Below are 26,108 nucleotides of genomic sequence, written 5' to 3'. Positions count from 1 at the left end.
TGGCTGATCTCGGCTCACTGCAACTTACACCTCCTGGGTTCAAGTGATCTTCCTGCCTCAGCCTCCTGAGTAGCTGGGACTACAGGCTTGTGCCACCATGTCCAGCTAAGTTCTTTGTATTTTTAGTAGAGACAAGGGTTTCACCATGTTGGCCAGGCTGGTCTTGAACTCTTGACCTCAGGTGATCTGCCTGCCTCAGCCTCCCAAAATGCTGGGATTACAAGCATAAGCCATCGTGCCCAGCCAGAAAAATGGTCTTTCAATTGGAAATATAATTCCAGGGAATAAAGAATAGAACCACACTGTAATATGACAAGTAATAACACACACATGGACTAAAGGATTTTTTTTTTTTTTTTCCTCCCAATATCCAAGGGGCAGGCTCTGTGGAGCCTCCAGGCTGGGTTCTAGATTCTGACACTCCCGGGCAGGAGTGTCTCAAAGAATGAAACATCATGTTCATTCTTTGGGTCTCCTGTTCTTAACACTATATATCTAGCACATAGGAGTTGCCTCATAAATGCCCATTAAATAAGAGCAGAACTAAACAGATCTGTTTAGAAATTGTTCCTAGGCAGCGAGGAACCACCACGTGGAAAATATGGGGTTTCTGGAGCAGTTTTAATGCAAGCCAGTTCCTGTAATGTACATAGTGACACCTACTGCCAACGACATGTGCTGGAGCCCTTCCACTGTTGATTTCCTATATTCATTTACCCTTGTCTTTATCTAAGTGAAGGCTAGTGGAAACTTGAGGATGCATCTTTGCACAGCGGACAGCATTTCTAAGTAAATCTGTGTAGGCTTAGGGGCACATTGATAAAAATATATGAGAGTAAACATATACAGAGGCTGTTTTAAGAACTTCTGAGGTCCTAGATGCTCTGATTTCTGGAAGCTCCATCCCACATCATAGCAAACATATTAAAACACTCTCATATTCTCTAAAGACTCTTAAATAATGTGAGTGTTAAAACTATAGTTTTATTTGAAATTATTTGATGATGAGGAACTCACTTTATAATGACTTAAAACTTCCCGGCAATCATGGCATTAGGGAACTCATACCAAATGATATCTAACTTACAGTTTCAAAATATAATGAAATATTTATCCATCAATACATTACAATTATGAAGTTAACATGTTTTGGGGACTGTCATTTAAACATTGATTAATTCCAGATTTGCAGTGTACTTTTTGTATTGTGCAGCCAATAAAAGTTTCAGTCTCAGACATTTTCACAGGTCCTTGAAAAGCTCAACGCAAAAACAGCCCCGATGTGTGATTCTCCACGGGGCAATAAAAGCCAATGGCGACCCTCATTTTCCCCCCATTGCAGGGCTTCCCCAGGACGGAACACGGAAACACTTCTTTTTCCGTTTCCAGGGATTTCTTTCTTTTTCCAGTGTTGTTCCCCTTCTCCTCCACTTCATTTTTACAATAAATGTCAGTGCACACCCAGGAGCGGCTGGTCCCACAGGGGACCTCTTCTTAACACCGACGATTTCTGGAGAAAAGGATTTATGATGAAAATTTCCCCAGGGGGAACCCTCTAGTGGCGAGCACGTTGGATGCTCCTGTTTCAATCACTGTCTCAGCGGGCAGTGGCCTCATTTGGAGCTGGGGTTCACCTGCCCCTCCTGGGCAGCGCAGGCCACCGCCGACCCGGGACGGTCTGTAAACGGCCTTCGCGTCCTCGTCCCCGTGGAATAACGCGTGGCGGGAGTCACTGCCCAACATCCAGCGCTCGTGGAGGTGGAGACTGGCGGGGCAGCTAGGTTCTGGTTCTGGATTCTGATTAATGGGCCGCAGGCACACGGTCTGCACAGCGGCTCGTTGCTAGGGGCTCGCTCGCTGTCCGCCGGAGCCGGCCTGGGAGGCAGGGGACGCCTCCAGATCGCTCCGCGGGGCCTCCCGAATTCCTGGGAAAGCCCCCCTGCAGCGCCGCCCCCGGACCCCAGGTGTGAGGAGCGCGGCTCCCCCAGGGGCTCCAGAAGAGGCCCGGACCCACTGCAGCGGCCGCCGGGGGAGGAAAGTGATTTCTCGGAAAGGGCTTCAAAGAAGGCGGGCCGCTCGAGCCGAGATGACGCCATTGGTCGGTATGGCCGTCGCTCTGCGCACCGGGCCCGCCCCTGCTGCCCTTTTTAAAGTCGCGCGCCCGCTGGCGCATCGCCTGGAGCGCGGCAGCAAGCGTGGGAACGCGGGCGGCGAGACGGCGGCAGGGCGGCGGCAGGTAGGCACACTGGGCGGGCAGGGCGCCCGTGGCCCGGGGGTCCCCGTGTCCCGTGGCCCGCGGGATCCCCGACGCCAGGCGGGGCGTGGAACTACCTACCGTAATTTCCCCGGGCGCTGCTCGGTGTCCGCCCGTGTCCCTCTCTGCTTTTTGCTTATTTTCCAGCCACCCAAGTCCAATCTGAATGCCCAAGTCGTTGATTATTGTTTGCCTGTTTCCAAAGATTGGTAGATAGTTGCCTTTTTAAAAATATCCTTTTTCTTAAATGTGGTTTACATGGAAAACGTTAGGAGAGCTCATATGAAGGGCAATGGCAACCCCGTATCTTGAAACGCGCTCTATCTTTCCACTGAAATTCTACCACGTGGAATAATGCTTGAAAGGTCAGAATTCTGGAACTGCCCAATAACCAGTCGTTATCAAGGGTTAGTTTGTGAAGGTGGGAACAGACTGGTTCTAAAATTCTGTTTAATGACAGTCAATTAAGATTTCTGAGTCTGGCTTGAGGTCCTTTGCTTCCATCACAGCCCAGTCGTCCTTGGCAAGAGAGTCTGTATACGGGCCACAGCTCACAAAAACATTGTTTGAAAAAATTTATTTAAAGAACATTGTTTGTAAGATGAGTCTTAATACATAGGACAGACTTTCCTAAGGTGAGATGTGTTACTTACCCAGAGCTGTGAAAGGCTTTATGAATGGAAACTAGAGACTGAATTTTCCAGAATTTTAAGAAGTCTCCCCAACCAATGGCCTCCCACTTTCTTTTTTAAACCAAAGGTAAGAGCTAGTAGTTAAAATGACAGTTCTAAGCTTGTCCTTTTGGGTTATGGAAGCTTCCTCTATGAAAAGATTTGGGAGTGATTCAGTCACTTAAGGAAGGTTGGTGCCAGAGAGAGAAATGGCTTTGGTGCTTTCTGGTCTAGTGATGAGGGTATATGCCAGGTCACAGCGAGTGCCCTGGGGCCCTCCGAGGAAGGGGAGAGGGTGGGTTCTGCTGCTGCCCGCTCAGGTGTGTCCTGTAATTTGGATTAGGTGGGCCCAGGGCAGCCTCTTATCACATCTTGCCTGGAAAGCCTGACTGCTGGGTACATTTATAGGGCTGCAGATAGGGCTTGGCCAATAGATTACCTCAAAATTAAGAAGAGGAAGTTATAAACATGTGACTAGGCTTATTAATTTTTCCTGGCTGGGCATTTGGTGGAATTAATTTGTTAATGTTTAATAAATTATTATGGATCATAATTGTAATAGAATCTCAGGCTTTTGATGTTACTTAGAATCTTGGAGGAGACCAGGAAGGACACTCAGACGGGGCTGCACATGTGCAGAGATCTTGTAATGTAACCGTGGCTCTTCTCTGCACCATGTGCGAAATAAGCTGCTGCTGGGGTTGGGGCGCTGGCATGGGTTCCAACACAGTCTGCTGATTGCCTTGGTATTTGCCATTCCTCTCTGGGCCTCAGTTTTTCCTCTGTTAAGTAAAGAGGGGGCTGGATTAGATGATTTCTATAGTATTTTCCAGCTTTCAGATGCTATGACTCACTCTTCTCTTTTTCCTTTTAATTTCTTTTTCCTGTAAATCACCAAGACAGTTGTCCCCAACAGTTTAGATGTTATGAATCCATTAGGAATCCTGATGACAAAGTGTTGACCCTCTTTCTAGAAAAATGCCTGTACTAACAAAATTTTGCTTTTGGTTGCAGGAGGCTAAGGGACTGTGGATTCTAGTTTAAGAAACTTGTAGCAAGAAAATCAGGGGAACTGTCTCATGTAGTTGAAATTCTCAAATGCCAACCCCTCTGTTGTGTTCTGGCCACCTCTATGCAGCTCATTCCTCAGTCTAGGAGAAATTTTTCTACCTTGCCCCGGGAAAGAGCTGCTAACTTTCGGGGGGGGGGGTGCGGTCTTTGGTCATGGTGTTCCAGTTCTCTTCTCAGGTACCCTCTCCTAAGTCTGTCCCTTCTTTATGACAAACACCGTAGCCTGCTTTAGAATTCTGGGTCTCTTGAGATATAGCCTCTCAACTTACAGGTGAAGAAGCCTCAGGGAGAGGCTCAAGTGACATCACAAGGTCTGGTTAGAGAAAAGTCTTTGCCAGAGTTCTGAGTTTTCAAACCAAGGCCTCATTTGTGTGGGTGCAGTGGCTCATACCTGTAATTGCAGCACTTTGGGAGGCTGAGGTGGGAGGATCACTTGAGACCAAGAGTTCAAGACCGGCCTGGGCAACATAGCGAGACCCTGTTTCTAAAATATATATCTGGGTGTGGTGGCACATGTCTGTAGTTCCAGCTATTCAAGAGGCTGAAGCAGGAGAATTGCATAAGCCCAGGAGTTCCAGGCTGCCACAAGCTATGATAGCACCACTGCACTCCTGCCTGGGTGACAGAGCAAGACCCTGTCTCTAAAGAAAAAAAAATTGAATTCACACCCTTTTAAATCAATAAATGCCCAACTGAGGTTGTTGGATGGAGAATTTAAGAAAGCCCACCTCCTCCTCCCTGGGACCTGGCCCTGTTTCCCATCTCATGGCCACCTGCAGGGTGGCTGGACTTTCCAGAACGTGTACTTCTTGTGAAGGTTCTGATTGATATTTTGCTTTCTGGAGCAGCATGGCTCTACCATATTTTGGTACGTTATGTCTTATTACTGCTGATTGTTTCAAACTCGTTTGCCTGAAGAGGTCACATTTTAATCAGAAGAATAAAAATGCTATATATATATTTTTTTTTTGGGTGGGCGTCTATCCAGCTGTCTCGGGGATTTCCAGCACTGTTCTTGGAAATGTTGGCTCTAAGTCGATAGGTCATGCTAGTTCTCTCTCTCTTTCTCTGTGCTGTTGGGGAAGCTGTCTACTTGGGTAAGAATGTTCTTCCAAAGGATGTCTTTGGGTGCCCTGGGCTGGTTAGGTCCCTAGAGTGGGACATCTTTTGGAAGAGGAGCCCAGTGAACTTTGCCCTGTTCTGTAGCTGCCGTTTATTCCCTCACGCTTGTCTCTGCCTTTCAGTTGGTCATAGGAGTTGCCCAGGAAGTCTGGATAATAATAATGACATCTGGCGTGTAAGGTCCAGGCCCTGTCTCAGTTGCTTTCTGTGTACCATCTGAATTCTCTCTACACCCAGTACTGGTAGTTTTTCCCGAGTTTCATCTGGGACTGGGTAGCTGATGCCCTGAGATTAAATGCTGATCCAGGGTCTCCCAGCTGAGTGGTGGCAGGACTTGGATGAGATTGCGATTCTGTCTCATTCTTAAACTCCTGCTCTTATCACTGTGAAGGAACAGCTGTTTAGACGGGCTAGCCTGAGGGCCTCGTCTTTCTCAGATGGCACAGACACTGTTCTATCAGGGAATATGGGGCCAGCTGGGCATCTGGTAACCCAGTCGGTTCTTAGGCTAATGGGCTGCTCAGTGAAGGAACCCGGTGCTGTAAAAGTGATTTCCCCTCCCCTTCCAGTCTTGTGCTCAAACTGGAGCTGTTCACTGTGGCTGTATCTGCCTGAAAGGAAAGGGCCAGTGAAAGCTGGAAGGAGCGCAGCCAGCACAGTGGGAGGGGCCCGCAGGGGGCTGCTGGTGGCTTCAGGTGGCTGCAGGTTTCCCACAGAGCTTTCAGTTTGCATTCAGGGCTATGAGGTCATGGAGGCCAACATTGCCTTCTCGTGGCAGGTGTCCCGGAGTCCCTGAATCTGTGGGTTTCCCCCAAGCCAGCACCTTTGCTGCAAACCTCTGAGTTTCCTGTTAGCAGTTTTTGGGTTGCTGTGATGAATGAGACAATATCCGCAATATCGCAGCATGTGTTTCTGTCTTTCCAAGGATGTGTGACCGAAATGGTGGTCGGCGGCTTCGACAGTGGCTGATCGAGCAGATTGACAGTAGCATGTATCCAGGACTGATTTGGGAGAATGACGAGAAGAGCATGTTCCGGATCCCTTGGAAACACGCTGGCAAGCAAGATTATAATCAGGAAGTGGATGCCTCCATTTTCAAGGTAAAGACCCCAGTTCCCTTCCTCTCTGTGAGCACAGTGTCTCCTTTCCCTCATAGACTGCTGGAGATGTTGAGTGACGTCTTTCTCATTTACTTAAAAAGCAATCCCGTTTTTTAAAAAGCAAACATTGGTTCAGGAGTGCAGAATGTGTCTCAAAAATGTACATGAACTGATTTCACATCTCTTGAGTTACAGAGTCACTTTTGTGGTCACTTGTATTCTGACGAGGGGATCGAAGCCTCTTTTCTTCCCTTTTCTGCCGCTTCCTTTTCCTGATGAGCCAAGTGGGAGAAAAGACTTCTTGGAGACCCTCACGCTAAGACCTTTCCCCACAGGCTTCTGTTAGAGGCGATGCATATACCAGGAAGGTTTCAGTCCTTGTTCTTTCAAAGCTGATACTTCTGCCTGGCATTGTAGGGCCAGCTCAGGAGGGTGAGATGCCATCTATCATTCCTTTGGGGGCTGGGTCGTGTGGGGGGTTGTGAACCTGCAGCAGATGTCTAAAAATGGTCTCACCTACCTTGAGAGTAATGAGTTCCCCATGTGTGGAGAGATGTGATGGAGGGTTTGTTCTGTGCCAGGCGTGGCCCATGGCTTGTTTTCTGCTCACACGATCCTGTGTGGGAGATGCTGTTCCCACCCTCGTTCTATAGAGGCACTGAGAGGAGAAGTGACTCGTTGAGGTCTCACAGCTCTTGTATGATGGAGCCAGCATTCAAATGCAAGATGGCCCAACTGTGAACCCTTGGTCCTAACTCCAGAATAGCTGATCAACAGAGATTTCTTGCCATTACACCTAGATTCAGACAGAGGAACCAGGAATTGGGGCAACCCAGCTCTGCAGACCAGCTGGGCTATTGAGTTCCTTGTGGGTCATCAGAGTCCTGTGTGGGCATCCCTAAGGCTCCAGATGTCCAGGTTTCACCTCTGGGAGATTCGGAGCCCTAGGTCAAGGTCAGCCTGGACTTCCACGTTTGCAAATGTGGACACTACATGTAGACTGAGTCATAGCCCAGGTTATAAGCCATTGCCATGTGTGCTTATTCTTTGCATTTAGGGGCCAGGGATGGGGAGAGGAGAGTGGGTGTGAGAGAGGGGCGAAGGGGGCTGAGTTGTTGGGGGCCAGAATCAGACCTGAGGCCACAAACAAGGTGTGGAGGGAGTCAAGGCTGTAGGACCCCGTGACAGTGCTGGACTCCCAGCCACAGATGACTGTCCCCTGACACCAGAGAACAAAAATGACAAAAGATCACACCTTAACCCCAGAGTGGACCATAAATAGGTCAAAGGTGGCTTAAGATGCATTTTGGTCCTGCACATCTTTGCCTGACCGATGTTTGCAGCGGGGCTGTGCATTTCAGTAATTCTGTTAAATCTGCAATTTGAGGTTGCTGGTCTTCTTGAGAATCTGATGCCCATTACTGACCACTCCAAGGAATATGGGGACAAGGGAACGCTTTGCACTCACCTTCGAGGGGGTCCCTTGGTGTCCCCACATCTCCAGATTCTTTCTGATCAAGGACCCCAGGTCAGGGAGCCTCAGCACCAATGAGTTTTGTGATACCACTGCCCGCTTCCTCACCCTTAGTGCTGTTGCGGATTTCTCTCTTGTTTGATTGCAGATTTTTTTTTGCCTTTGGCATCATGGTGACCTTCTCTTGGGAAGGACTGCGGATATAAACAGTATCAGAGTCCCATCCAGTCGATTGGGAACTCTGCATTATAGATAACCGCAAAAGCCGGGGTTATCTCTGCCTGGCCACTGTTGATGCCTGGGTCTGGGCAACTCTTTGTTGTAAGGGTTCCCTAGGCCTTCTGGGATGTTTAGTGGCATCCCTGGCCTCTACCCACCAGATGCCAGTAGCATCCCCTCCCCTACTGTCCCAATAGAAAATGTCTTGTACATTGCCAAATGTCCCCTGAGGGGCAGAGTCTTCCCCTCCCCATTGAGAACCCTGATAAGAGCTGGCCACTGCCAGGATCAACAGACTTAACCAGAGGTGTTGGGTGTTGAGGGCACAGTTGCAGGTTGGACATCAGTCAAACATCTTTAAGACATGGCACAGGGTGCTGGACTAGGCTGTGTAGCCCTGACATGTGGCTTGCTGACAGAGACTAAGCTTCTCCCTTCACCCCATTCCCTGCTTCAACTTGTGCTCGGGGGGTAATGAAATAAAGCCCCAGATTTATACATCTTATGCAATGTTCTTCATGGCCGTTTCAACAGTGTTGAGAAAAATGTGCAAGATTCCCAATGTTTCCGTTGGTTACGCAGTCGCCTGATGTGGCAATCTGAAATGAGTCTACAATCTCAGCAGGAATGGGGCCAGGAGGGAGACACGGGTGCCCACTGGAGCAGGGAGGCCGTCGGGAGGGCCACCAGTGCCAGTGGAGACATGGCACCAGCAAGAGCCCATCAGGTGCTTCCCTGAGCTACGCTTGTTCCCATCCGTCCTCTGAGAGGCCTGTCTCTGTGACGTTGGCCAGATAGATCTTTGGCTGTTGGATGAAGTCAACCTCGGTCAGGTAGAGCCATCTTAGGGATTTTTCGGTTATGTAGACTCTTGTTTCTTTCAACTGTTCAAAGAAAACCTTTCAACAATTTAGGAGTTAAGAAAGAAATTTATGAGTTTGGTTTCTTCCATAATAAGTGAGTGGTAAAAGAGGCCACTTATACCAGAAAATCCCTCATTGTCTGCAGACGTCGTCCTGAGGTCGCCCTCATGGTATAGATCACAGAACAGAAACTGAAAAAACATTGAGCTCGTTTTGTACCAGCCCTGAGTACACTGATGAGGCCCTGATATCAGCTCATTTAGTTTTTAAAAAGTACTTCACCTCCTTGACATGACGAGAGCGGGGAAAATCTAGTTAAGTGAAGGTTATGATTCATGGTCACATCAGGCATCGTAACAGGCCTAAATGAGTTAAAACTCACTTAGTAGCACAGTTATTTCTAATTCAGCAGGCCTTGAAGGGAAAAATAGCATTTAATTAAAAAAATACAACATGAAACAATCTTCATGCGATTAGGAAGACCTCCTGGTCTGAGTTCAGTGCTGTCAGCCTGAGTTGTGCGTCAACAGGAGGAAGAAGTTATGGTGGAGGCTGAATGAGCCATAGTGACTGTTGCTGGCTGGGGGGAGCCTTGAAATCACTCTCATGTCTAGTTTTTGCTCTAGCTCAAGAAGGATCTTGAGAGATCATCAAGCTAAGTTGACCTTTTAATGCTGGCTAGAGAGGCTGGGAGAGGGCCAGGTGCCTGCTGTGTCACAGAGTTCAGGGCAGGCTGCAAGCCACATACCGGATGGTGGTCCTGGATGCTTCCTGGCCATGGGCCCTGCTGCGATGGATGATGTGGCCTGGCCTTGCTCTTGGGGTGAGTGTGAGCTTGGCATGAACGAGTGAATATGGTAGTGCCTTACAGGCACCGCAGTTGTGTATGTGTACCAGCTGATCACAATGTTGCCATGAAATCTGTGCATTTCAAGGCCCGTTTGGGATGTGGGTTAACACAGTGGTTCTTAGACGGGGGAGGTATCATGGTTTACCCTCCAGGGAACACTTGGCCGTGTTTGGAGACATTTTTGGTTGTCACAGCTAGGGGAGGGGTGCTATTGGCATCTGGTGGGTCAAGGCTAGGGATGCCACTGAATATTCTACAATCCACAGGACTACCCCACCACAAAGAAGGGTCCCAGCTGACATGTCAGGCTTGCCACGATGGGGAAACCCTGATTTAAAGTAATAAAAATTGGAAACTACAGTTCATTTAGTACATAGTTTGCCCTTTTATTTCTTTAAAAATAAACAACAGCAACAAAACCCAAAGTAATGCCTGGTCAGTGAAGCAGTTAATGAAGGAGAGCATTAAAGACTGTGTACTTTAAGAAGTATTTTTAGCGGGGAGTTTTACATCAATGTCACATAAGGAAACTACCACTTATGCTCACTAATAGGAATGTTCTTCCAGTTTCTTTACCCCAGGTAGAGGTGCGACATTTTGCATCAACAGAGTAGACAGCATTGGCCTTGAGCAGTAAGCATTCTTGTCTTTTTTGAGAGGAAAAACAGTCTGGGCTATTTTAAAGGAGCTGTGACTCATGGGGGCATGATGGAGTTTCTGGAAGTGTGGTCTCTTGGGTAGCTAAATCCGAATCCCTGGGATACTGGCTAAAGACAGCTACCTGGGCTGGGTGCGGTGGCTCACGCCTGTAATCCCAGCACTCTGGGAGGTCAAGAGATCAAGACCATCCTGGCCAACATGGTGAAACCTCATCTCTACTAAAAATACAAAAATTAGCTGGGCATGGTGGTGCGCACCTGTAGTCCCAGCTACTTGGGAGGCTGAGGCAGGAGAATTCACTTGAACCTGGGAGGTGGAGGTTGCAGTGAGCTGAGATTGTGCCACTGCATTCCAGACTGGTGACAGAGTGAGACTCCGTCTCAATAAATAAATAAATTAATTAATTAATAAATTAAAAAAGACAGCCATCTAGACCCAACCCCACTTCCCCAGTGAGAATCTTTAGGGGCAAGGCCCAGGAATCTGCATTTTTCACAAGCTTCCCAGGAGCAAGGGGTTGGTATATGCATTAAGCCTGAGAACACTTGCTGTGGTGGAGAAACTGTTGGGTTGGAAGTGAGTACAGCTGGCATTTAATCCCAGACTGGGTGATCGTGCGAAAGTTACTTACCTCTTGGAATTGCGTTTTCCTGAATGGGATTGGGAATTCCCTACAGATCTCCTATCATGTTAGGCTGGAGGACACTGTCTGATTTTTCCTGGAACCGAAGATAATTCTCATCTGACTGTGGTTTCCTCCTAGTTGGTGTGTCTGTATTCCCGTTTTGCAATCTTAAAATCTGTCCATTCACCTGTCTTGTTTTTTTTTTAAATCTGTCCTGCCCCATTCTACATTATGACTTTAAGATATCCTCTTTGAATTTCTGGTCCTAGTTCAGATCCTAAGGCTTGGAGAAGTCAGAAAACAGATCTGTTAAAAAAAACACATACAATGAAGGGAAAATATTTCATTGCATTTTAAACAGCACCTGGGGGGAAAAGTCTAGAATAAATGCAAAAATGCAAAACAAAATTTCTATTAAAAGTAACAGGGCGATAGATGACCATTTTGACTTTTTGCAAATGTTCTCTTTTCATGCTAAATTTTAGGGGTTGATCCGAAAAAGCAACAAGTTGTTCTTTGTTTTGAACGCTCTGGTGAAACCATATGCAACTTCCTCTTTGTGCTGTGTAAACCTCAGGTGTCTCCAGCTCTTCAGCCAGGGAAGGGCTTGGCTAAAAGGCGCGCTCCAGGGTTGGAGGAGGGTTGGAGCAGCCTTCGGCCTGGGTTTGACTTCTGACTCAGCTGTGTGAACCTGGAGGACCCCCTCCCTGGCTTGGGTCTTTTCACATCTGGAGACCAGATGTGAAAAGACCCAAGACATCTGATTGGAGTCGCCTTGGGTCCTGAAATTGAATGAGAGTTGATGGCCAACAAATACTCATGGGAAGGGAAGGATGTGTGGGGTCCTGGTCATGGTGACAGATATTTGTGATTGGAGTCGGCCATGAATTTAATGTGCTTCTGTTTCTTTCTTCAGGCCTGGGCAGTTTTTAAAGGGAAGTTTAAAGAAGGGGACAAAGCTGAACCAGCCACTTGGAAGACGAGGTTACGCTGTGCTTTGAATAAGAGCCCAGATTTTGAGGAAGTGACGGACCGGTCCCAGCTGGACATTTCCGAGCCATACAAAGTTTACCGAATTGTTCCTGAGGAAGAGCAAAAATGTAACTATCCTTTATGGGTATGAAACCTTCCGGAAGCTGCCCTGGCCTGCAGCCTTCACCACAGAACTTGGGTCTGGGGTAGACACAGGGTCTGGGGCAGACACAGGGTCTGGGGCACATGGTTTCAGTTAAACAAAGTAGTTCTCTCCTTTGCATAAGCAGAGATTGAGATCTCTTTCCAGTGACCTTGGAGGGAAGGGCGGAGACTGGGTGCAGCCCAGCCTGTGCCCCACTTGCTGCCAGACCACAGACATGTGTAGGGCCTCCCTGGACAGGAATAAGCATCCTCCAGCAGTTTCTGATGAAGAATCCTTTCATTTTCCAGCAGCTTGCAGAGGAGGCTGGGGGAAAATATGGTGGCCACAGAAGGACTGGATCATGAGGGTTGGGAGTAAAGCTCTCAGATAAAGTCGTCAAAGATGGCGCCATGGGCTTCATTGTTGGAGATGGGATGTGCCTCGATGTGTTATTAAAACCTGATCATTATTTGGGAACTCTGGGATGTGATCATTCCTGAGGTTTCTTCCAGCTCTCAAATCCCAAGAAAACATTTGTGACAGATTAAAGCAGAACAGCAAAAACATGCCGCACCCTGGTCCTACATCACTAAAATCAGTCCCAAAGTACTGAGCTGGGATCTGGCCTCAGAATCCTTCTCAAAGCCCTGGGCTGTGCCGCTGCTGTGAATTGTAGCTGATTTACGACACAAAACCTAATCACCAGCACTGGTTTACAACATGCTTTTAACACATTGATTTTCTGAGCCACTTAATGGGGCTTTTAGAATAACCTACTCTGACTTTCTCCTTTTAAGCTTCTGAGTAGTCCATGAATGCCTGTAAGAAATAGAAACCCCCAAAACTTCTTGAGGCTGTGCAGAAGTTTGAAGTTTTGACTCTTCCCACTGTGCGGGTGTTGACTTGGAATTTTTTTAAAAGTTAAAATTGTGACTCAAACAAATACATAGCGAATCTGTGTCAGAGAGTTGTTTAATCGTTGTGAGGGAGGCAGCATGGTGGTAAAGACGGTAGACAGAGAACCTGAGGCGCTAGTGAATGTGGCCCATGAACGAGAAAGCTGAGCCAAACCTGATGCCCGACCCGGACAGTAAAACTGTGGTTTGGGGCGTTTGTAGCCGAATCATCCATAGTTAACACCTAACTCTACTGAGCCTGAACCCTGATCAATACTAAATAGTAAGGCCAACCAACTGACCTTCCCTTGGAGAATCGGGTGCCTCCAGGAGGAAATCTCTACATAATAGTCCGGGGTGGCCCTGAAGGGCTAAGCAGTCATCTTTTTGCCTCATTTCCCAGTGTGGGGCAATTTTTTTTTTGTCACCAAAGAGTAAATTGTGATTTGAAGGAATGGAGAAGTTTCTTTTGGCCCCCACTCCCACCCCCAAGATGAGTCAGGCTTGAACCGGCAGGCGACCCCGACTTGTTTATAGTATGGGGTGTGGCCAGCATCACCTGCCAGTGATGTTAAAGAAGCAGCAGGAGGTTCTCAGGGGTGAAGCAATGTAACATTTGCATAATTGCCTACAGGGGCCCACTCTCCTCTGAACTTCAGTGGTTTGCAGGCTCCATGGTGGGCGCCCCACCTGCTCCCTACTTCCCCATCAGTAGCTTCTCAGTGAATTCTTCAATCTATCGAAATGGAATCAAAATTCAGCCAGGAGGAAACAGTGGGTAAATTCTGTAGGTCACTGGGAATAATGAATTTTCGTGTTTGTTGGCTGTGATATGTCTCACACTGATAAACTTCATAAGGTAAGTTGTTGACTGAGGAAGCGGCATGAGAAGGGAAAGAGCAGAGGCTGGCCCAGCATGCTCCTGTGGACGCTGTGCACCTTTAGGTAGTTTGTGATTACGGCTGGTGCCCACTGGGCATCAGTGAGGGTGCTGCGGTGCGTGTGTGGGCATGGCTGTGTGCACTGATGCACATGTGTATATTTGGAAAGGCCATAAAGAGATTTCCTGCCAACTGGCAATACAAAAAAGACCCCAACCCGCCAACACATTTTGCCAGGAAATCTTTGAGTGTTTTCAAATGCCCTGGCTTATAAATGTAACCTTCTTAGGTTAGCGAATGCTTGCTGTAAAGTATATCTGATACAGATTCATTTTGGATTTCAGAAAATAGAAGAAAGAGACCAAAATGCTGTCTTTATCCTTTAAAAGTGTTAGCAGAAACAACCACCACCACTGCCACCAACTTCTCTCTTTTGACTTTGCTGATCAGATGACTGAAGCATGGGAAAAAAATTCTGCGCCTTTCCCAAACCAATGAAGACACTCACTAACTTAACGTTTCCTTAAACTCAGCATTTTCAGAGTGGATCATGGCTTCAGCGAAGGCTGTGATGCCTCCGTGCCACGAGTCATGGTGTTTGTCTGGTTTTCTGTAGGCAAACTAGGCGTAGCAACTGCTGGCTGCGTGAATGAAGTCACAGATATGGAGTGCGGTCGCTCTGAAATCGACGAGCTGATCAAGGAGGTAAGCAGAGGCAGCGTTTCAGGGGTCTGGCCCTGCCGGGGGAGTCTCATGTCATCTGTCAGGGACGGGCACCGTTCTTGCTGTATGAAGGCAGCCAGAGCCTCGGGCTGTCTTAGGAAGTGGCATCTCCACCTGTGCAGAGCTGGAACGGGGCTGGCTCGGGGCCGCCTCCCCAGGCTGGCCTCTGCCGACAGGTCAATCCCTCCTTCATCCCTAGGGCTGGACCTGAGCGGCCTGTTATGTGTTAGTGAAGTTCTTTCCAGCTCCAAACTGTTCGAACATTTTGAACATTTTGGACAGCAGTCTTTTAAATGGCATCGTGAATTCCCTTGCCTTCCTAGCAGGCTGCAGAGAACAAATGTCAACTTTCCTTGCTGCCTGTGCTTGTCAGGGTGGCGTGGTTTGTTGTGCCAGCTCTCACGCCTATTTGATTGCTTCCTTTTTAATGTGCAGGTTTAATTCCTTAATGAATTAGAAAACTGGATGAACGGGCATGTTCAAATTGCACATAAAATCCTAACAGGCTACAAGGGAGAGTGTCGTCAGGGCCTCCTTAGGCAAGAACATATGGCTTTTGTATGCCCATTTCAGCTATTGGGATGCCCTTTTTTCTGTCTTCGGCCTCTTAACTATGCTTTTTATGGGTATTACAAGCTGGACATTTGCATAACTAAACTTCACGCAGCCTTTGCAAAAGGTGGTGTGAGTACTGTATAAATTCTTCTTCTTAATAACATAGCAATAATGGAATCCTTAAGAGTAGCTAGGCTGTCGGAGAATGAAGATAACAGAATGTCACCTACCCGAACGGCCTTGCTCTTCTGCAGAGGCAGCTGCCAAGTGTCTGGGTGGTCTTTGGCAGCTGACTGAGTGCATTCTTGGCTCCGTGGCCCTCCACCAATGTCCTGTTTTCTGTAGAAGGCTTTTCTGCTGACTCAGCCGAAAGAGTGAGATAATTGGATTGCCACACCGGGGTCACAAGAAAAGCAATTTCAAAACATTTCATAATTGGATTTATCAGCCTCCTTTAAGGAATGGGCCAGAGATTAAACATCTGCGTGTGGCTCAGTGAGTGAGATTCTTGAAAGCATGGCAGCCTTTGGCCAGCATCACCGTTCATTGGTGTCTCAGAGCTTGTCTGTGTGTCCAGGGCTTTGGGAGCAGTTGGATAACCTGGAATGCTGGGTCTGCAACAGGCAGGTCCTGGAAAGGACCAAGAAACTTATTAGTGGCCCCCAGAGAGCCTAGTAATTTGGCCACATGGTTTGAATGCTAAGCCTGGTAGATTTAAGGCCTAGGGCCTTTCAGGTTGCAAAGTGAAGCTTGACTTTTGTGTCCTGAGATAAAGGTGACAATACGGTTTTAGTTACACATGAACTGTTCATTTTTACAAACGCTGGAGCCCCAGGTGGGAGATCAGTGACTGAGCTGCCCTCCTCTCCCTCCCCCGACTGTGCAGCCCTCTGTGGACGATTACATGGGGATGATCAAAAGGAGCCCTTCCCCGCCGGAGGCCTGTCGGAGTCAGCTCCTTCCAGACTGGTGGGCGCAGCAGCCCAGCACAGGTGAGGGCGAGTGGCCCAGAATTGTCACCAGGCATGGCCTGAAGGGGTTTACAGCATTCCCCCAGCCAGGGACGGAGTTGGGGTGGTGGTTGCTGTCATGATCCATGTCTCACTGAAGGTAGCTGAGCCCTGAGAGGTGACGAACCATGGCCCTGGTTTCCCACCATGAGGGCAGAGCCCAGCTGTGCCTTTGGCCCTGCTCTCCGCTGCTTCTCAGGAGGGCGTAAGCTGCTTGTTCCTTAGGTGATGTCCATGCCAGCTCTCCCCACGCTCCTGGGAAAGTCCAGGGGGGAGGGTCTAGTGAACTTGTGTAAGGCTAGAGGGAAGATGCAGCTCTTGGCCACACTGGCACCCCCTCCCTGGGCGCTCCCTTAGTTGGCCAGTCTGTTAGGACATTAAGGACCCCTCAGAACCAAAGATAGCCCAGGGCGTTTGGAGGAGAGGAGAACTCAGACCAGGAGTAGGAAGTTTGCTCAGAGCCCTGGATTGGAATCCCACGCTGGGAAGTTGCAGATCTTGAGCCTTAGTTTATTCATCCATAAAATGGAGAAACCAGGACTTGCGCCATGGGGTCACAAGGGTTAAATGAGGCTTTCATCCTTTGATGCTCTTTTGATGAGCCACTCCGAGCCCCCCGCTGCTTGAAATGCCCCCTCCCCCCCCAGGCCCAGGCTTCTGCAGCCCGTGAATGTGGTTGCTTCCTCCCTCAGTGTCTTTCCCACAGCCCCACATCCCTTGTGGGAGTCTGGGAGGTGGCAGCTGGCCCTGGAGGCCTTGAAGGTTGCCCGGCTGTGGGTGTCAATTGAGAGGCCCCTGGAAAGGCGCCTCTGCCTGTGCTGCAGGAACACCTTCTGGAAAGCTAGCTTGCACCCCCAGGCTCTCCCCGCGAGATAAGCCCTGGGTGGTGGGTGTGCAGTCCAGTGGTATTCTGGGGGCAAGTGCTTGAGGTGGGAAGGAAATGTGGCCCCGCAGTGTCACACTGACACATGGTCAGAAATCCCACAGCATAGAGGAAGTCCCCCCGACTTGCCACTCTGGTTTTCTGCATTTGTGAAATAATGGCTGTCTGCTCTGGTGGGGAAAAGCACTGAATTCAGCGGAAGCCTGTGCTCCCTGGGGCCTCTGGTGCACCATGTGTAGCCTTTTAAGGGACTTGGAGAAGGAGCGATTGGGGTAGCTCCCTGGGCACCACACCTGGGTGGCTCTGAGCTTGCTTCTCTGTTTCTCCCGCAGGCGTGTCGCTGGTGACGGGGTACACCGCCTACGACGCACACCATTCAGGTACAGGGTGATCCAGGCTGAGCGGGGCATGGGCACTGTTTGAAGACAAAGCCCAGATGACCCAAGCAGGGTTGCGGGGTTCTGTGGATGAGTAGGACCTGGTGTGGAAGTCGAGGCCCTGATTTCTCCTCCTCACCATTTGGTCAGGAGCAGGCGAGTGGCCTCTTTCGAGCCTTTTCTTGAATTGAACCAGCAAATAGAGTGCTCTTTGAGGCTGTAACTGTGCAGGAGAGTGAGGGACAGGCCAGCATCCATCCCGGTGCTGCCCCTCTTTGGGGGCCGCAGGTGGAGTGATGGAGCCTCTCAGAGCCTCATCTCAGGCTCCCGTGCCTGCCACCTCTAGGTGGGTGTGCTGTTCCTATTTCCCGGGCTCAGGAACCCTGGTCACGTAGCTTATGTGCTACAGAGTGGGGGCTTCCCCACAGCTGTCCCGTCCCCACACCCGCCTGCAGTGGGCAGAGGTGGCCTTTGTGTGTAGTCTCAGCGGCTAAGGACCCTGGCTGCACTTCTGCCACTGCCCCTGGAACTGACACTCAGGCATGGTGACAGCATCTTCTGAACAAGGAGGCCGGGGCATCTTCCAGCATTGGCTGGTTCTGTGGGAGGCCAGCAGCTGGTCTCATCAGATGGGCCGCAGACGTTAGGGCTGGGCCTATGGGCAGAGGAGGAAATGGGCCCGGGGTAGAAGCATGCTGCCCGAGGTCCGCATGGGACAGTTTTTTGGGTTGTGGAGGTTGGTTCTCACCCAGGCAGGAAAACTACCAAGATGACAATGCCCCGTCCATGAAGTTCTTGTCTATTTCCAGGCAGCCCTTTGAGCTGAGGGGTTGTTTTCACTCCGGCTTCGCAGATGAGGAGACTGAGACTGGGAGGTTCAGGGTCTCATCCAGGTCATGCAGGCCTCTGGCTGGAGCCTGTTCTTGAGGCCTCCTTGTGCCTGGCAGCTGCCATGCTCACAGGAGCTCAGTTCTGGGAGGCCTGGGTCATGGGGCTGACTCTGGGCTCACCGGCCACCGGGTTGTGACCTGGGAGTCTGCTGACCGATGCTTTCCGGGGGCTGTGGAGTAGCCAGTCACAGAACTGAGTCATCTCAGCAAGATGCAGAGACACAATTTGGGGAGAGCATGTCCTTGAATTAGTCCAGCCGAGTCACAGCCACTGCCTCATGCACAGAGCATCCTAAACATCCTTCTAGAAGCTGTGAGCTTTGTACCTCTGTCCAGCCCCACCCCCACCTCTGTGTAAATCCATGCCTCAGTTTCCTCACCTGGAAAATGGGTATAATCATTAATAATCTACCTTTCAGGGTTAAGTGTGCTGGTAGGTCCCGTGCCCTGGACACAGCACCTGGTGTGTGCTGTGTAGACCGTAGGCTGTGATTTATAACTTCAGGAGTCTTGTCTGCATAGATAAGCATTTGTCCTGTTACCCAGTTTCTTTAACTGGTGCTTACCTGTGCCAAGCGCAAATACAAGCTCCGATAATCCTCACAGCAGCCCAGTGAGGTGGTTGCTGTTTTATATACTTTGCTGATGAAAAGCTGAGGCAGAGTGGGGAAGCGGCTTGCCCGAGGTCATCCAGCTGGGCAGCGGCTGCGCTGGGACCGCACGTCAGGCAGGTGGGCTGCAGGGTCTGTGCTGTGGGCATCTTTGTTGCTGCCTCTGTGGTCAGGCCGTTCCCCAGCACGGCTGTTCTTGTGGGTTGCAAGGGCAGGGCTGGGTTGCAGTGGGGCCCTTAGTGTTGCAGAAGGCTCACCTGCCTCACCTGGGCAGCCCTTGGTGAGTAGCTTCTCACCTGTCAGGTGCAAGCCTGAGAGCTGGAACCTTCTCTCAGCATAAGACGTTCTGTGGCATGTGGTCACTAAGACACTCCTGCATAGGTGTTTCTGAAGCACTTCGCTGTTCTGGGTGAAGCTGCCAGTTCACATGACTGAAAGGTGCTGGTACCAAGATAAGGCCCCGGAAATGACAGGGCAAAGGGTCAAAGGGGTGACGGAGTTGCCTGAAGCGTTTCATTCATTTGGAACAAAGTTCGAAAGTTGCTTCAGGGTGAAGGAAGGGGAGTGTGTGGAGTCAGCAGGCAGCGCAGAAGTTGCAGAGTTGGCGTGGGGGGAAGATGGTGAGCAGGGAAGAGCGAGGCCAGTGGGGAAGATGGTGAGGAGGAGTGAGGCCAGCGGGGAAGATGGTGAGTGAGGAGGAGCGAGGCCAGCGGGGAGGATGATGAGTGAGGAGGAGCGAGACCAGTGGGGAAGATGGTGAGTGAGGAAGAGCGAGGCCAGTGGGGAGGATGGTGAGTGAGGAGGAGGGAAGCCAGCGGGGAGGATGGTGAGTGAGGAGGAGGGAGGCCAGCGGGGAGGATGGTGAGTGAGGAGGAGGGAGGCCAGCGGGGAGGATGGTGAGTGAGGAGGAGGGAGGCCAGCGGGGAGGATGGTGAGTGAGGAGGAGGGAGGCCAGTGGGGAGGATGGTGAGCAGGGAAGAGCGAGACCAGTGCTGCCATTTCCTTCTGGGTGACCCTCTCTAGGCTTCGGTTTCCTCAAGTGTCAAATCAATGAGGTGGACCAGAGCGCCTGCAGCTCTGGCTTCCTACCCTGCATGATTCTAGAACCTGTGTAACTCCAGCATGGCCGGAAATGGAGCCCGTGAATGGTGGGTTGTCAAATAATAAGGCAGGGAGCAGAGCCCAGTGGGAGGGTCCAAGGAGTTCTGAGTGCCCAGCAGTGTCTGCAGGGACCACAGATGACCTCAAGGCCTCCCCAGATGTGGTGCCTTGCACAACTCTAGGGGGCGCCATGGAGTTGGGCACCTCACAATTTGTGTGGCTCCACAGGGCAGCTTTGAACCGGTCTGGGGTACTTAGAAGGAGCTTAGAACTCACTAAGCTCATTGCTAGCGTATGTAATTCTTTTGGTTTAAGGCGATTAAAATGCAGGTACCTTCCTGCATTTACATGTTATCTGCATTCCTACCTTAGTTTAGTGTTTTCCAAACTTTGGTCACTTGAGGTCCACTATCACAATTGGTTTTCACAGCCTGGACTGTTATTAATATCATGTTTTTCCCCAAGTCTGAATTTTTAAAGCTTATTTAAGTGAGAACCCACTATCATTGCCTGTAAAGGAAGACCTGTGCCACCTGGTATAAGTAGGTGACTGTCTGGCTAGAATTGACTAAGATTGTATTTGGCTTTCATTTAATTTGTCTTGATGTCTGACAATGCCCTGAATTTGGAGCCCTAAGTTCAGTGCCATTATTCAAAAGGGGAGGTTGACAGGTGTTAGGTGTTAGAGAGCTATCGGCACCAAACTGAGGCTTGCTTTTTGAGGTAATCAGAGGTTGGGGGAATACTGAAGATGGAATAATCTTGTGATTACACGTATCACCCCTCCCCCATTATTCTGTGTGTGCCACATTTGGGGAACCCCTGCTTTAGTTTGAGTGTTTTTCAGACTCTTTCCTGAGAACAGATTTGGATGAGGGTTTTGCAGAGATTCTTAATCTGAAATCCAGGAAATACCAAGGGCACTGTGAATTTGTTGAGAAAAAGATTATGTCTTTATTTTCTTTAACTTCAGGTTTAAATTGAGCATTTCCTTTTGTTATGAATGTAGAAAGCAGACCACAGTGTCCTTAGCAGTGCCTCTGAGACGGAGTATCGTCATAAGAAATGACAGTTGTCGAAACATCGTTTGCCGTCAGCCTGACTTGTAAATTATAACAGTTACCAGACCTTCTCTAGACATTGTATTTAAAGAGTCAATGAAGAAGAACAGAGAACACTTGTAGTTCATAGTTTCTGTCATTGGTTTCCTTAGTCATTCTGTGTATTTGTTCATGTGTATAAAAACATTACTTCTACAAGCAGTACACGGATTTTCCCAGAATATCAAAGTGGTTCAAGAAACACAAAGAGTTACCCATGTGGGTGTGAGACAGACTGTGCACTTGGGCAGGAGGGACCCTGTGTGTCTCCCTGCAGCACCCTCATCGTGTCCCTCTCGTCCACAGCGTTCTCCCAGATGGTGATCAGCTTCTACTATGGGGGCAAGCTGGTGGGCCAGGCCACCACCACCTGCCCCGAGGGCTGCCGCCTGTCCCTGAGCCAGCCTGGACTACCTGGCACCAAGCTGTATGGGCCTGAGGGCCTGGAGCTGGTGCGCTTCCCACCGGCCGACGCCATCCCCAGCGAGCGACAGAGGCAGGTGACGCGGAAGCTGTTCGGGCACCTGGAGCGCGGGGTGCTGCTGCACAGCAGCCGGCAGGGCGTGTTCGTCAAGCGGCTGTGCCAGGGCCGCGTGTTCTGCAGCGGCAACGCCGTGGTGTGCAAGGGCAGGCCCAACAAGCTGGAGCGTGACGAGGTGGTCCAGGTCTTCGACACCAGCCAGTTCTTCCGAGGTCTGTACCGTTGTCACTTTGCTGCCCCCATGTCTTAGAGGTCACGCCTCCTATCCGTGTGCCATTTGCAGCTCAGGGTGGCCCTGTGGTCTCACGGAGGGATGTGGAGGAGCAAGGGGTGTGGTGTGGCAAGGAGGGGCCTCTTTGAATGGCACTCTGTCCTCTCCCACTGAGCGATCCTGGGGTGCTTCTCTGTGCTTCACCTTCCCGTGTGTACAGTGGGGGTGCAGAATCAGTACCCTCCTCAGGTGATTGTCGGGAGGGTAAAGGAACTTAACCTCATGTTCTTTGGAGTATGTTCTGTGGACAGACGCTGAGCTCTGGCTAGAGATGCAGAGTCTGAGGCCCTGCTCCAACCACAGGATCTGAAATAGCGTCTTAGCAAGGTCTCTGGGGACCTGTGTACAGGTCATGAGATACGCTGACTTTCCGCACACTAAGTGCTCAGGATGGCAGCTGCATGCACTAAGTGCTGCCCATCAGCTTTCATTATTCTGTGAGGAGGATGTGTAGGATCCCAGCCTGGGTGTCTCCAGGAGGGCTAGGATGGCGGCTCCCTTCTCCATGTCCCCATGCTCCTCTCTCTGTAGCAGCGCAGCCCGAGCTAGTGTCAGGTCTCAGCTGCCACTGGCCTGAGAACTCCCAGAGGAGGGGCCTGGAAGGGCAGGTGCGGTGGCGTGTGTGAGCTCAGGTGCATAAGCCCTGAGGAATCCCTCTAATGAGGAGGTGTGAGGCCGGGGTTATCACCCCTGAGCAGGCAGCACGGCACGGCACGGCGCGGAGGGGCATCCTGGAACATAGATTCCTGGGCCTGTCTCACATCCTCTCATTCCATGTGTCTGAGGCAAGGCCCAAGATTCTGCATTTCTAGTGAACTCCCGGGGAAGGCAACTGCTGCTGGTCTACTGGCCCCACTTTGAGATCCTTTCAGTTGGCTGTCAGAGAATTGGGTGAGGGCTGCAGCCTTCCCTGGGTGTCATCAGGTGGTGATTGCAAACTCAGTTGCCTCCAGGGGCCAGGCAGGTAAGAGCAATGCACGAATTCTTGAGAGATAAGAGGGAGCACTGAGCAGCTGTGCCCATGGAGAGGCGTTCAACTCAGGCCTCAAAATCCCGGCAACAACCTGGAATGGCCAAACCAACAGCTCCTTGCTTGGAATTTGGCCCAAGGGCCACCAGTTTGAGATCCCATGGTGCCCTGGCCTAAATGTTGCAGTATCCCTGCTAAACCCTGGGCCTCCTGATCCCCCAGCCCTGCTGCTGCGAGAGTTGGAGGTCATCTCGGCCTTGCTTGCAAACACCCTCCGCCTGTGTCATTCCAGAGCTGCAGCAGTTTTATAACAGCCAGGGCCGGCTTCCCGACGGCAGGGTGGTGCTGTGCTTTGGGGAAGAATTTCCAGATATGGCCCCCTTGCGCTCCAAACTCATTCTCGTGCAGGTAAGTATGGGCAGCTTTTTTTTTTTTTTTTTGAGATGGAGTCTTGCTCTGTTGCCCAAGCTGGGGTGCAATGGCATGACCTTGGCTCACTGCAACCTCCACCTCCCGGGTTCAAGCGATTCTCCTGCCTCAGCCTCCCGAGTTGCTGGAACCACAGGCCCGTGCCACCACGCTCAGCTAATTTTTTGTATTTCTGGTTGAGATGGGGTTTCACCATATTGGCCGGGATGGTCTTGACCTCATGATCCGCCTGCCTCGGCCTCCCAAAGTGCTGGGATTACAGGCGTGAGCCACCGCTTCCCGGCCGTATGGGCACCTTTGAGCCCTGCATTCAGGTCTCCTGGCCCCCTCATGTAAGGATCAAGTTTTGGGCTGGAGAAGAGGTCACAAAGACGGAATTGCCACCTGTGTAGGAAGCAGGCCTGGGCAAGACCTTCAATATGGGGGAAATAGATTCTTGCCATCTCCGAGCCATCTCTGGTGTCTGGGACGCGCATAAGCTGTGTGTGTGTGTTTTCTGCTGCTTTTTTGATTTTTAAATCTAAGCCTCTTCTCCAGAAAGATTCTACCTGTTCAGTTGCCTGAAGGTCTAAGTGACAGATTAGGGCACTGCCGGCCCTTATTTCATGTGGTCAAAGGAATTAATGTTTAATGGTGGGATCCCGGGTGCTGGCTGTCCCAGCTGAGACAGTACTGGGGAGTATGGAATAGTCTTGTCGGGAATACTGCTTGCCTTTTCTTGGCATTCTGGCTCATTCACTTGGGACTCACGTGGCACTGGGGTCATCAGAGGACCTGGCTAGGGTCAAAGACAGTGCGCATCCGCTTTGGAGCCTCCGCCTCCACCTCTGACTTTCTGCACCTCCCATCTAGATTGAGCAGCTCTATGTCCGGCAGCTGGCAGAAGAGGCTGGGAAGAGCTGTGGAGCCGGCTCCGTGATGCAGGCCCCCGGGGAGCCGCCGCCAGACCAGGTCTTCCGGATGTTTCCAGATATTTGTGCCTCACACCAGAGACCGTTTTTCAGAGAAAACCAACAGATCACCGTCTAAGTGTGTCACTTGGGCGCCCCACCCCGGCTGCGTCCTGCATCCATCTCCCTATTGCCGTGGCCTGCATCATGATTAAAGGATGTGGATCCCTCCGTGTCTGGGGTGGGATGCCTTACTTTGCACTTAATTTAGTAAGGGCATTCTCGGAGGAGTAGACGTTTAATACAAAGTGGTGGCATAGCCCTGCTGAGATGTCAATGGTGGCCTGGATGCTGTAACCCCAACCTGTGGCTACAAATTATTTTCTACACTTTCCCCTTCATTATCATTAGTTGCTGTGATTCTTTCTGCATTTTTGGTTAACTATCATTTCCAAAGACTTGTCATTCAGTAATATTAGCAGATAGCTGCTTCATGTAAAGGAATTTGGAGTTTAAAAATCAACTCGTGAAAACAAGGTTGTTTTTGTCTTTATCTTTTGTTAGAATTATAGATTTATGATTTCATAGGCTTGATTCTATGTGAAATATCTTTTTACTTTTATGCATTTTAATAAGATTTAAAAATATTTAGATACACACCCCCCTTTAATAAGTGCAAGAAAAGCTCTTGACTTGTTAGAAGAAAGTATATTCTTTCTTGAATTCAGCGCAGGAATATGTCTTCATATCCAGGCAAACGGGTGTATTTTTATCTTCAGACAATCCTTCTCCTCTGGGGCTTTGTTGCCAGGAAGATTAAAACTAAATTCATTTTTTTCATTTCTGTAATGAAATCATCCCAGATACCTCTTGTCTCCTTTCCAAATGTTTTTCACATATGTTTAAAATATTTCTACTTTGAATTGTCGGATTTTCCATGTCCTTCTTTCTCCTTTGTGCCCAGCCTGAGTCAGCACCATCCCACATTCAGAACCTCCCAGTGAAAGGGCAGGAAGGGGCCTCGCCTGTCAGCCTTCATTTTGAGAAGGAGGAAGGTGTTGGGGTTTGGGAGACAGCTCATCCAGTCTCCCAAGTCTCATGTGACATGGTGGATTTGTGACCGTGAGAGTGTCCGGTTTAAAATATGAAAAACCGGTTTCCTTTTCCCAGCGCCATGCCTGTGGAGGTGACGGTCAGACCCAGAGATCCTTTAGATGTGGGTGAGCTCACAGGTGAATAGAGGAGAAGACCAGGGGACGTGCCTTTGCCGTTTTGTCCAACAAAGCATTATATTTGTAAGAATGGCAGACCTGTTTGCCGAAGTGTTCGTAAGATAACAATAGGCTTGAATCTCCAATTCAAATGAATGTCAAAGCACATATCTTTAATATGCTGAATGAATATTTATTTTTGTATCCATTGAAACAGTATATTGATCTCTTTTATTCTTTATGAAAATAAAATGCTCTTTTTTAAAACTGCTGTGTACCGTATTTCTTTCGTCACTGTCAAATACGATGCAGTTCTCACCAGATTCTGGGTTCTGTAAAGGGGGAGTTACAGCTGCAACGTGCAGATTTAATTCAGTGCACTGGACTAAAACAATATTGCACTGGGATTTTAAGGATTTTTTTTTTTTTTTTTTTTGAGACAATGTCTTGTACCTAGGCTGGAGTGCAGCAGTACGATCTTGGCTCACTGCAACTTCCACTTCCCAGGTTCAAGCGATTTTTTTTTTTTTTTTTTTTGAGACAGAGTCTCGCTCTGTCGCCCAGGCTGGAGTGCAGTGGCCGGATCTCAGCTCACTGCAAGCTCCGCCTCCCGGGTTCACACCATTCTCCTGCCTCAGCCTCCTGAGTAGCTGGGACTACAGGCGCCCGCCACCGCGCCTGGCTAGTTTTTTGTATTTTTTAGTAGAGACGGGGTTTCACCATGTTAGCCAGGATGGTCTCAATCTCCTGACCTCACGATCTGCCCGTCTTGGCCTCCCAAAGTGCTGGGATTACAGGCTTGA

General features: G+C 49.7%; 1 protein-coding gene across 2 annotated transcripts; it reads left to right on the top strand.

Moving 5' to 3' along the window:
• Positions 1 to 1,856: 1,856 nt before the first annotated feature.
• Positions 1,857 to 25,572, top strand: IRF8 (interferon regulatory factor 8). 2 transcript variants are annotated; one of them, XM_011928042.1, is made up of 9 exons: positions 1,857 to 2,236; positions 6,044 to 6,218; positions 11,826 to 12,009; positions 14,420 to 14,508; positions 15,968 to 16,073; positions 17,307 to 17,354; positions 21,360 to 21,746; positions 23,068 to 23,183; positions 24,057 to 25,572. In XM_011928042.1, the coding sequence occupies exons 2-9, from the start codon at positions 6,045 to 6,047 to the stop codon at positions 24,231 to 24,233; spliced, it is 1,281 nt and encodes a 426-aa protein (XP_011783432.1). In that variant the 5' UTR covers positions 1,857 to 2,236; position 6,044; the 3' UTR covers positions 24,234 to 25,572. The 2 variants fall into 2 exon arrangements, with proteins under 2 accessions (XP_011783432.1, XP_011783433.1); XM_011928043.1 differs by lacking the exon at positions 1,857 to 2,236 and adding an exon at positions 5,874 to 5,918.
• The last annotated feature ends 536 nt before the right edge of the window (positions 25,573 to 26,108 follow it).

The sequence above is a fragment of the Colobus angolensis genome, unplaced genomic scaffold, assembly GCF_000951035.1.
Source record: "Colobus angolensis palliatus isolate OR3802 unplaced genomic scaffold, Cang.pa_1.0 Scaffold76, whole genome shotgun sequence".
Taxonomy (NCBI): Eukaryota; Metazoa; Chordata; class Mammalia; order Primates; family Cercopithecidae; genus Colobus; species Colobus angolensis.
Note: the sequence above shows the minus strand (reverse complement) of the source record. Positions and strands in the feature narration are given on the sequence as shown.

What these genes read in the sequence shown, in the direction of transcription:
- IRF8 (XM_011928042.1), top strand. Translation starts at nt 6,045, where the DNA reads ATGTGTGACCGAAATGGTGGTCGGCGGCTTCGACAGTGGCTGATCGAG. An exon ending in GGCGCAGCAGCCCAGCACAG is followed by an intron (nt 16,074 to 17,306) that starts GTGAGGGCGAGT and finishes TTTCTCCCGCAG; the next exon opens with GCGTGTCGCTGGTGACGGGG. An exon ending in CTACGACGCACACCATTCAG is followed by an intron (nt 17,355 to 21,359) that starts GTACAGGGTGAT and finishes TCTCGTCCACAG; the next exon opens with CGTTCTCCCAGATGGTGATC.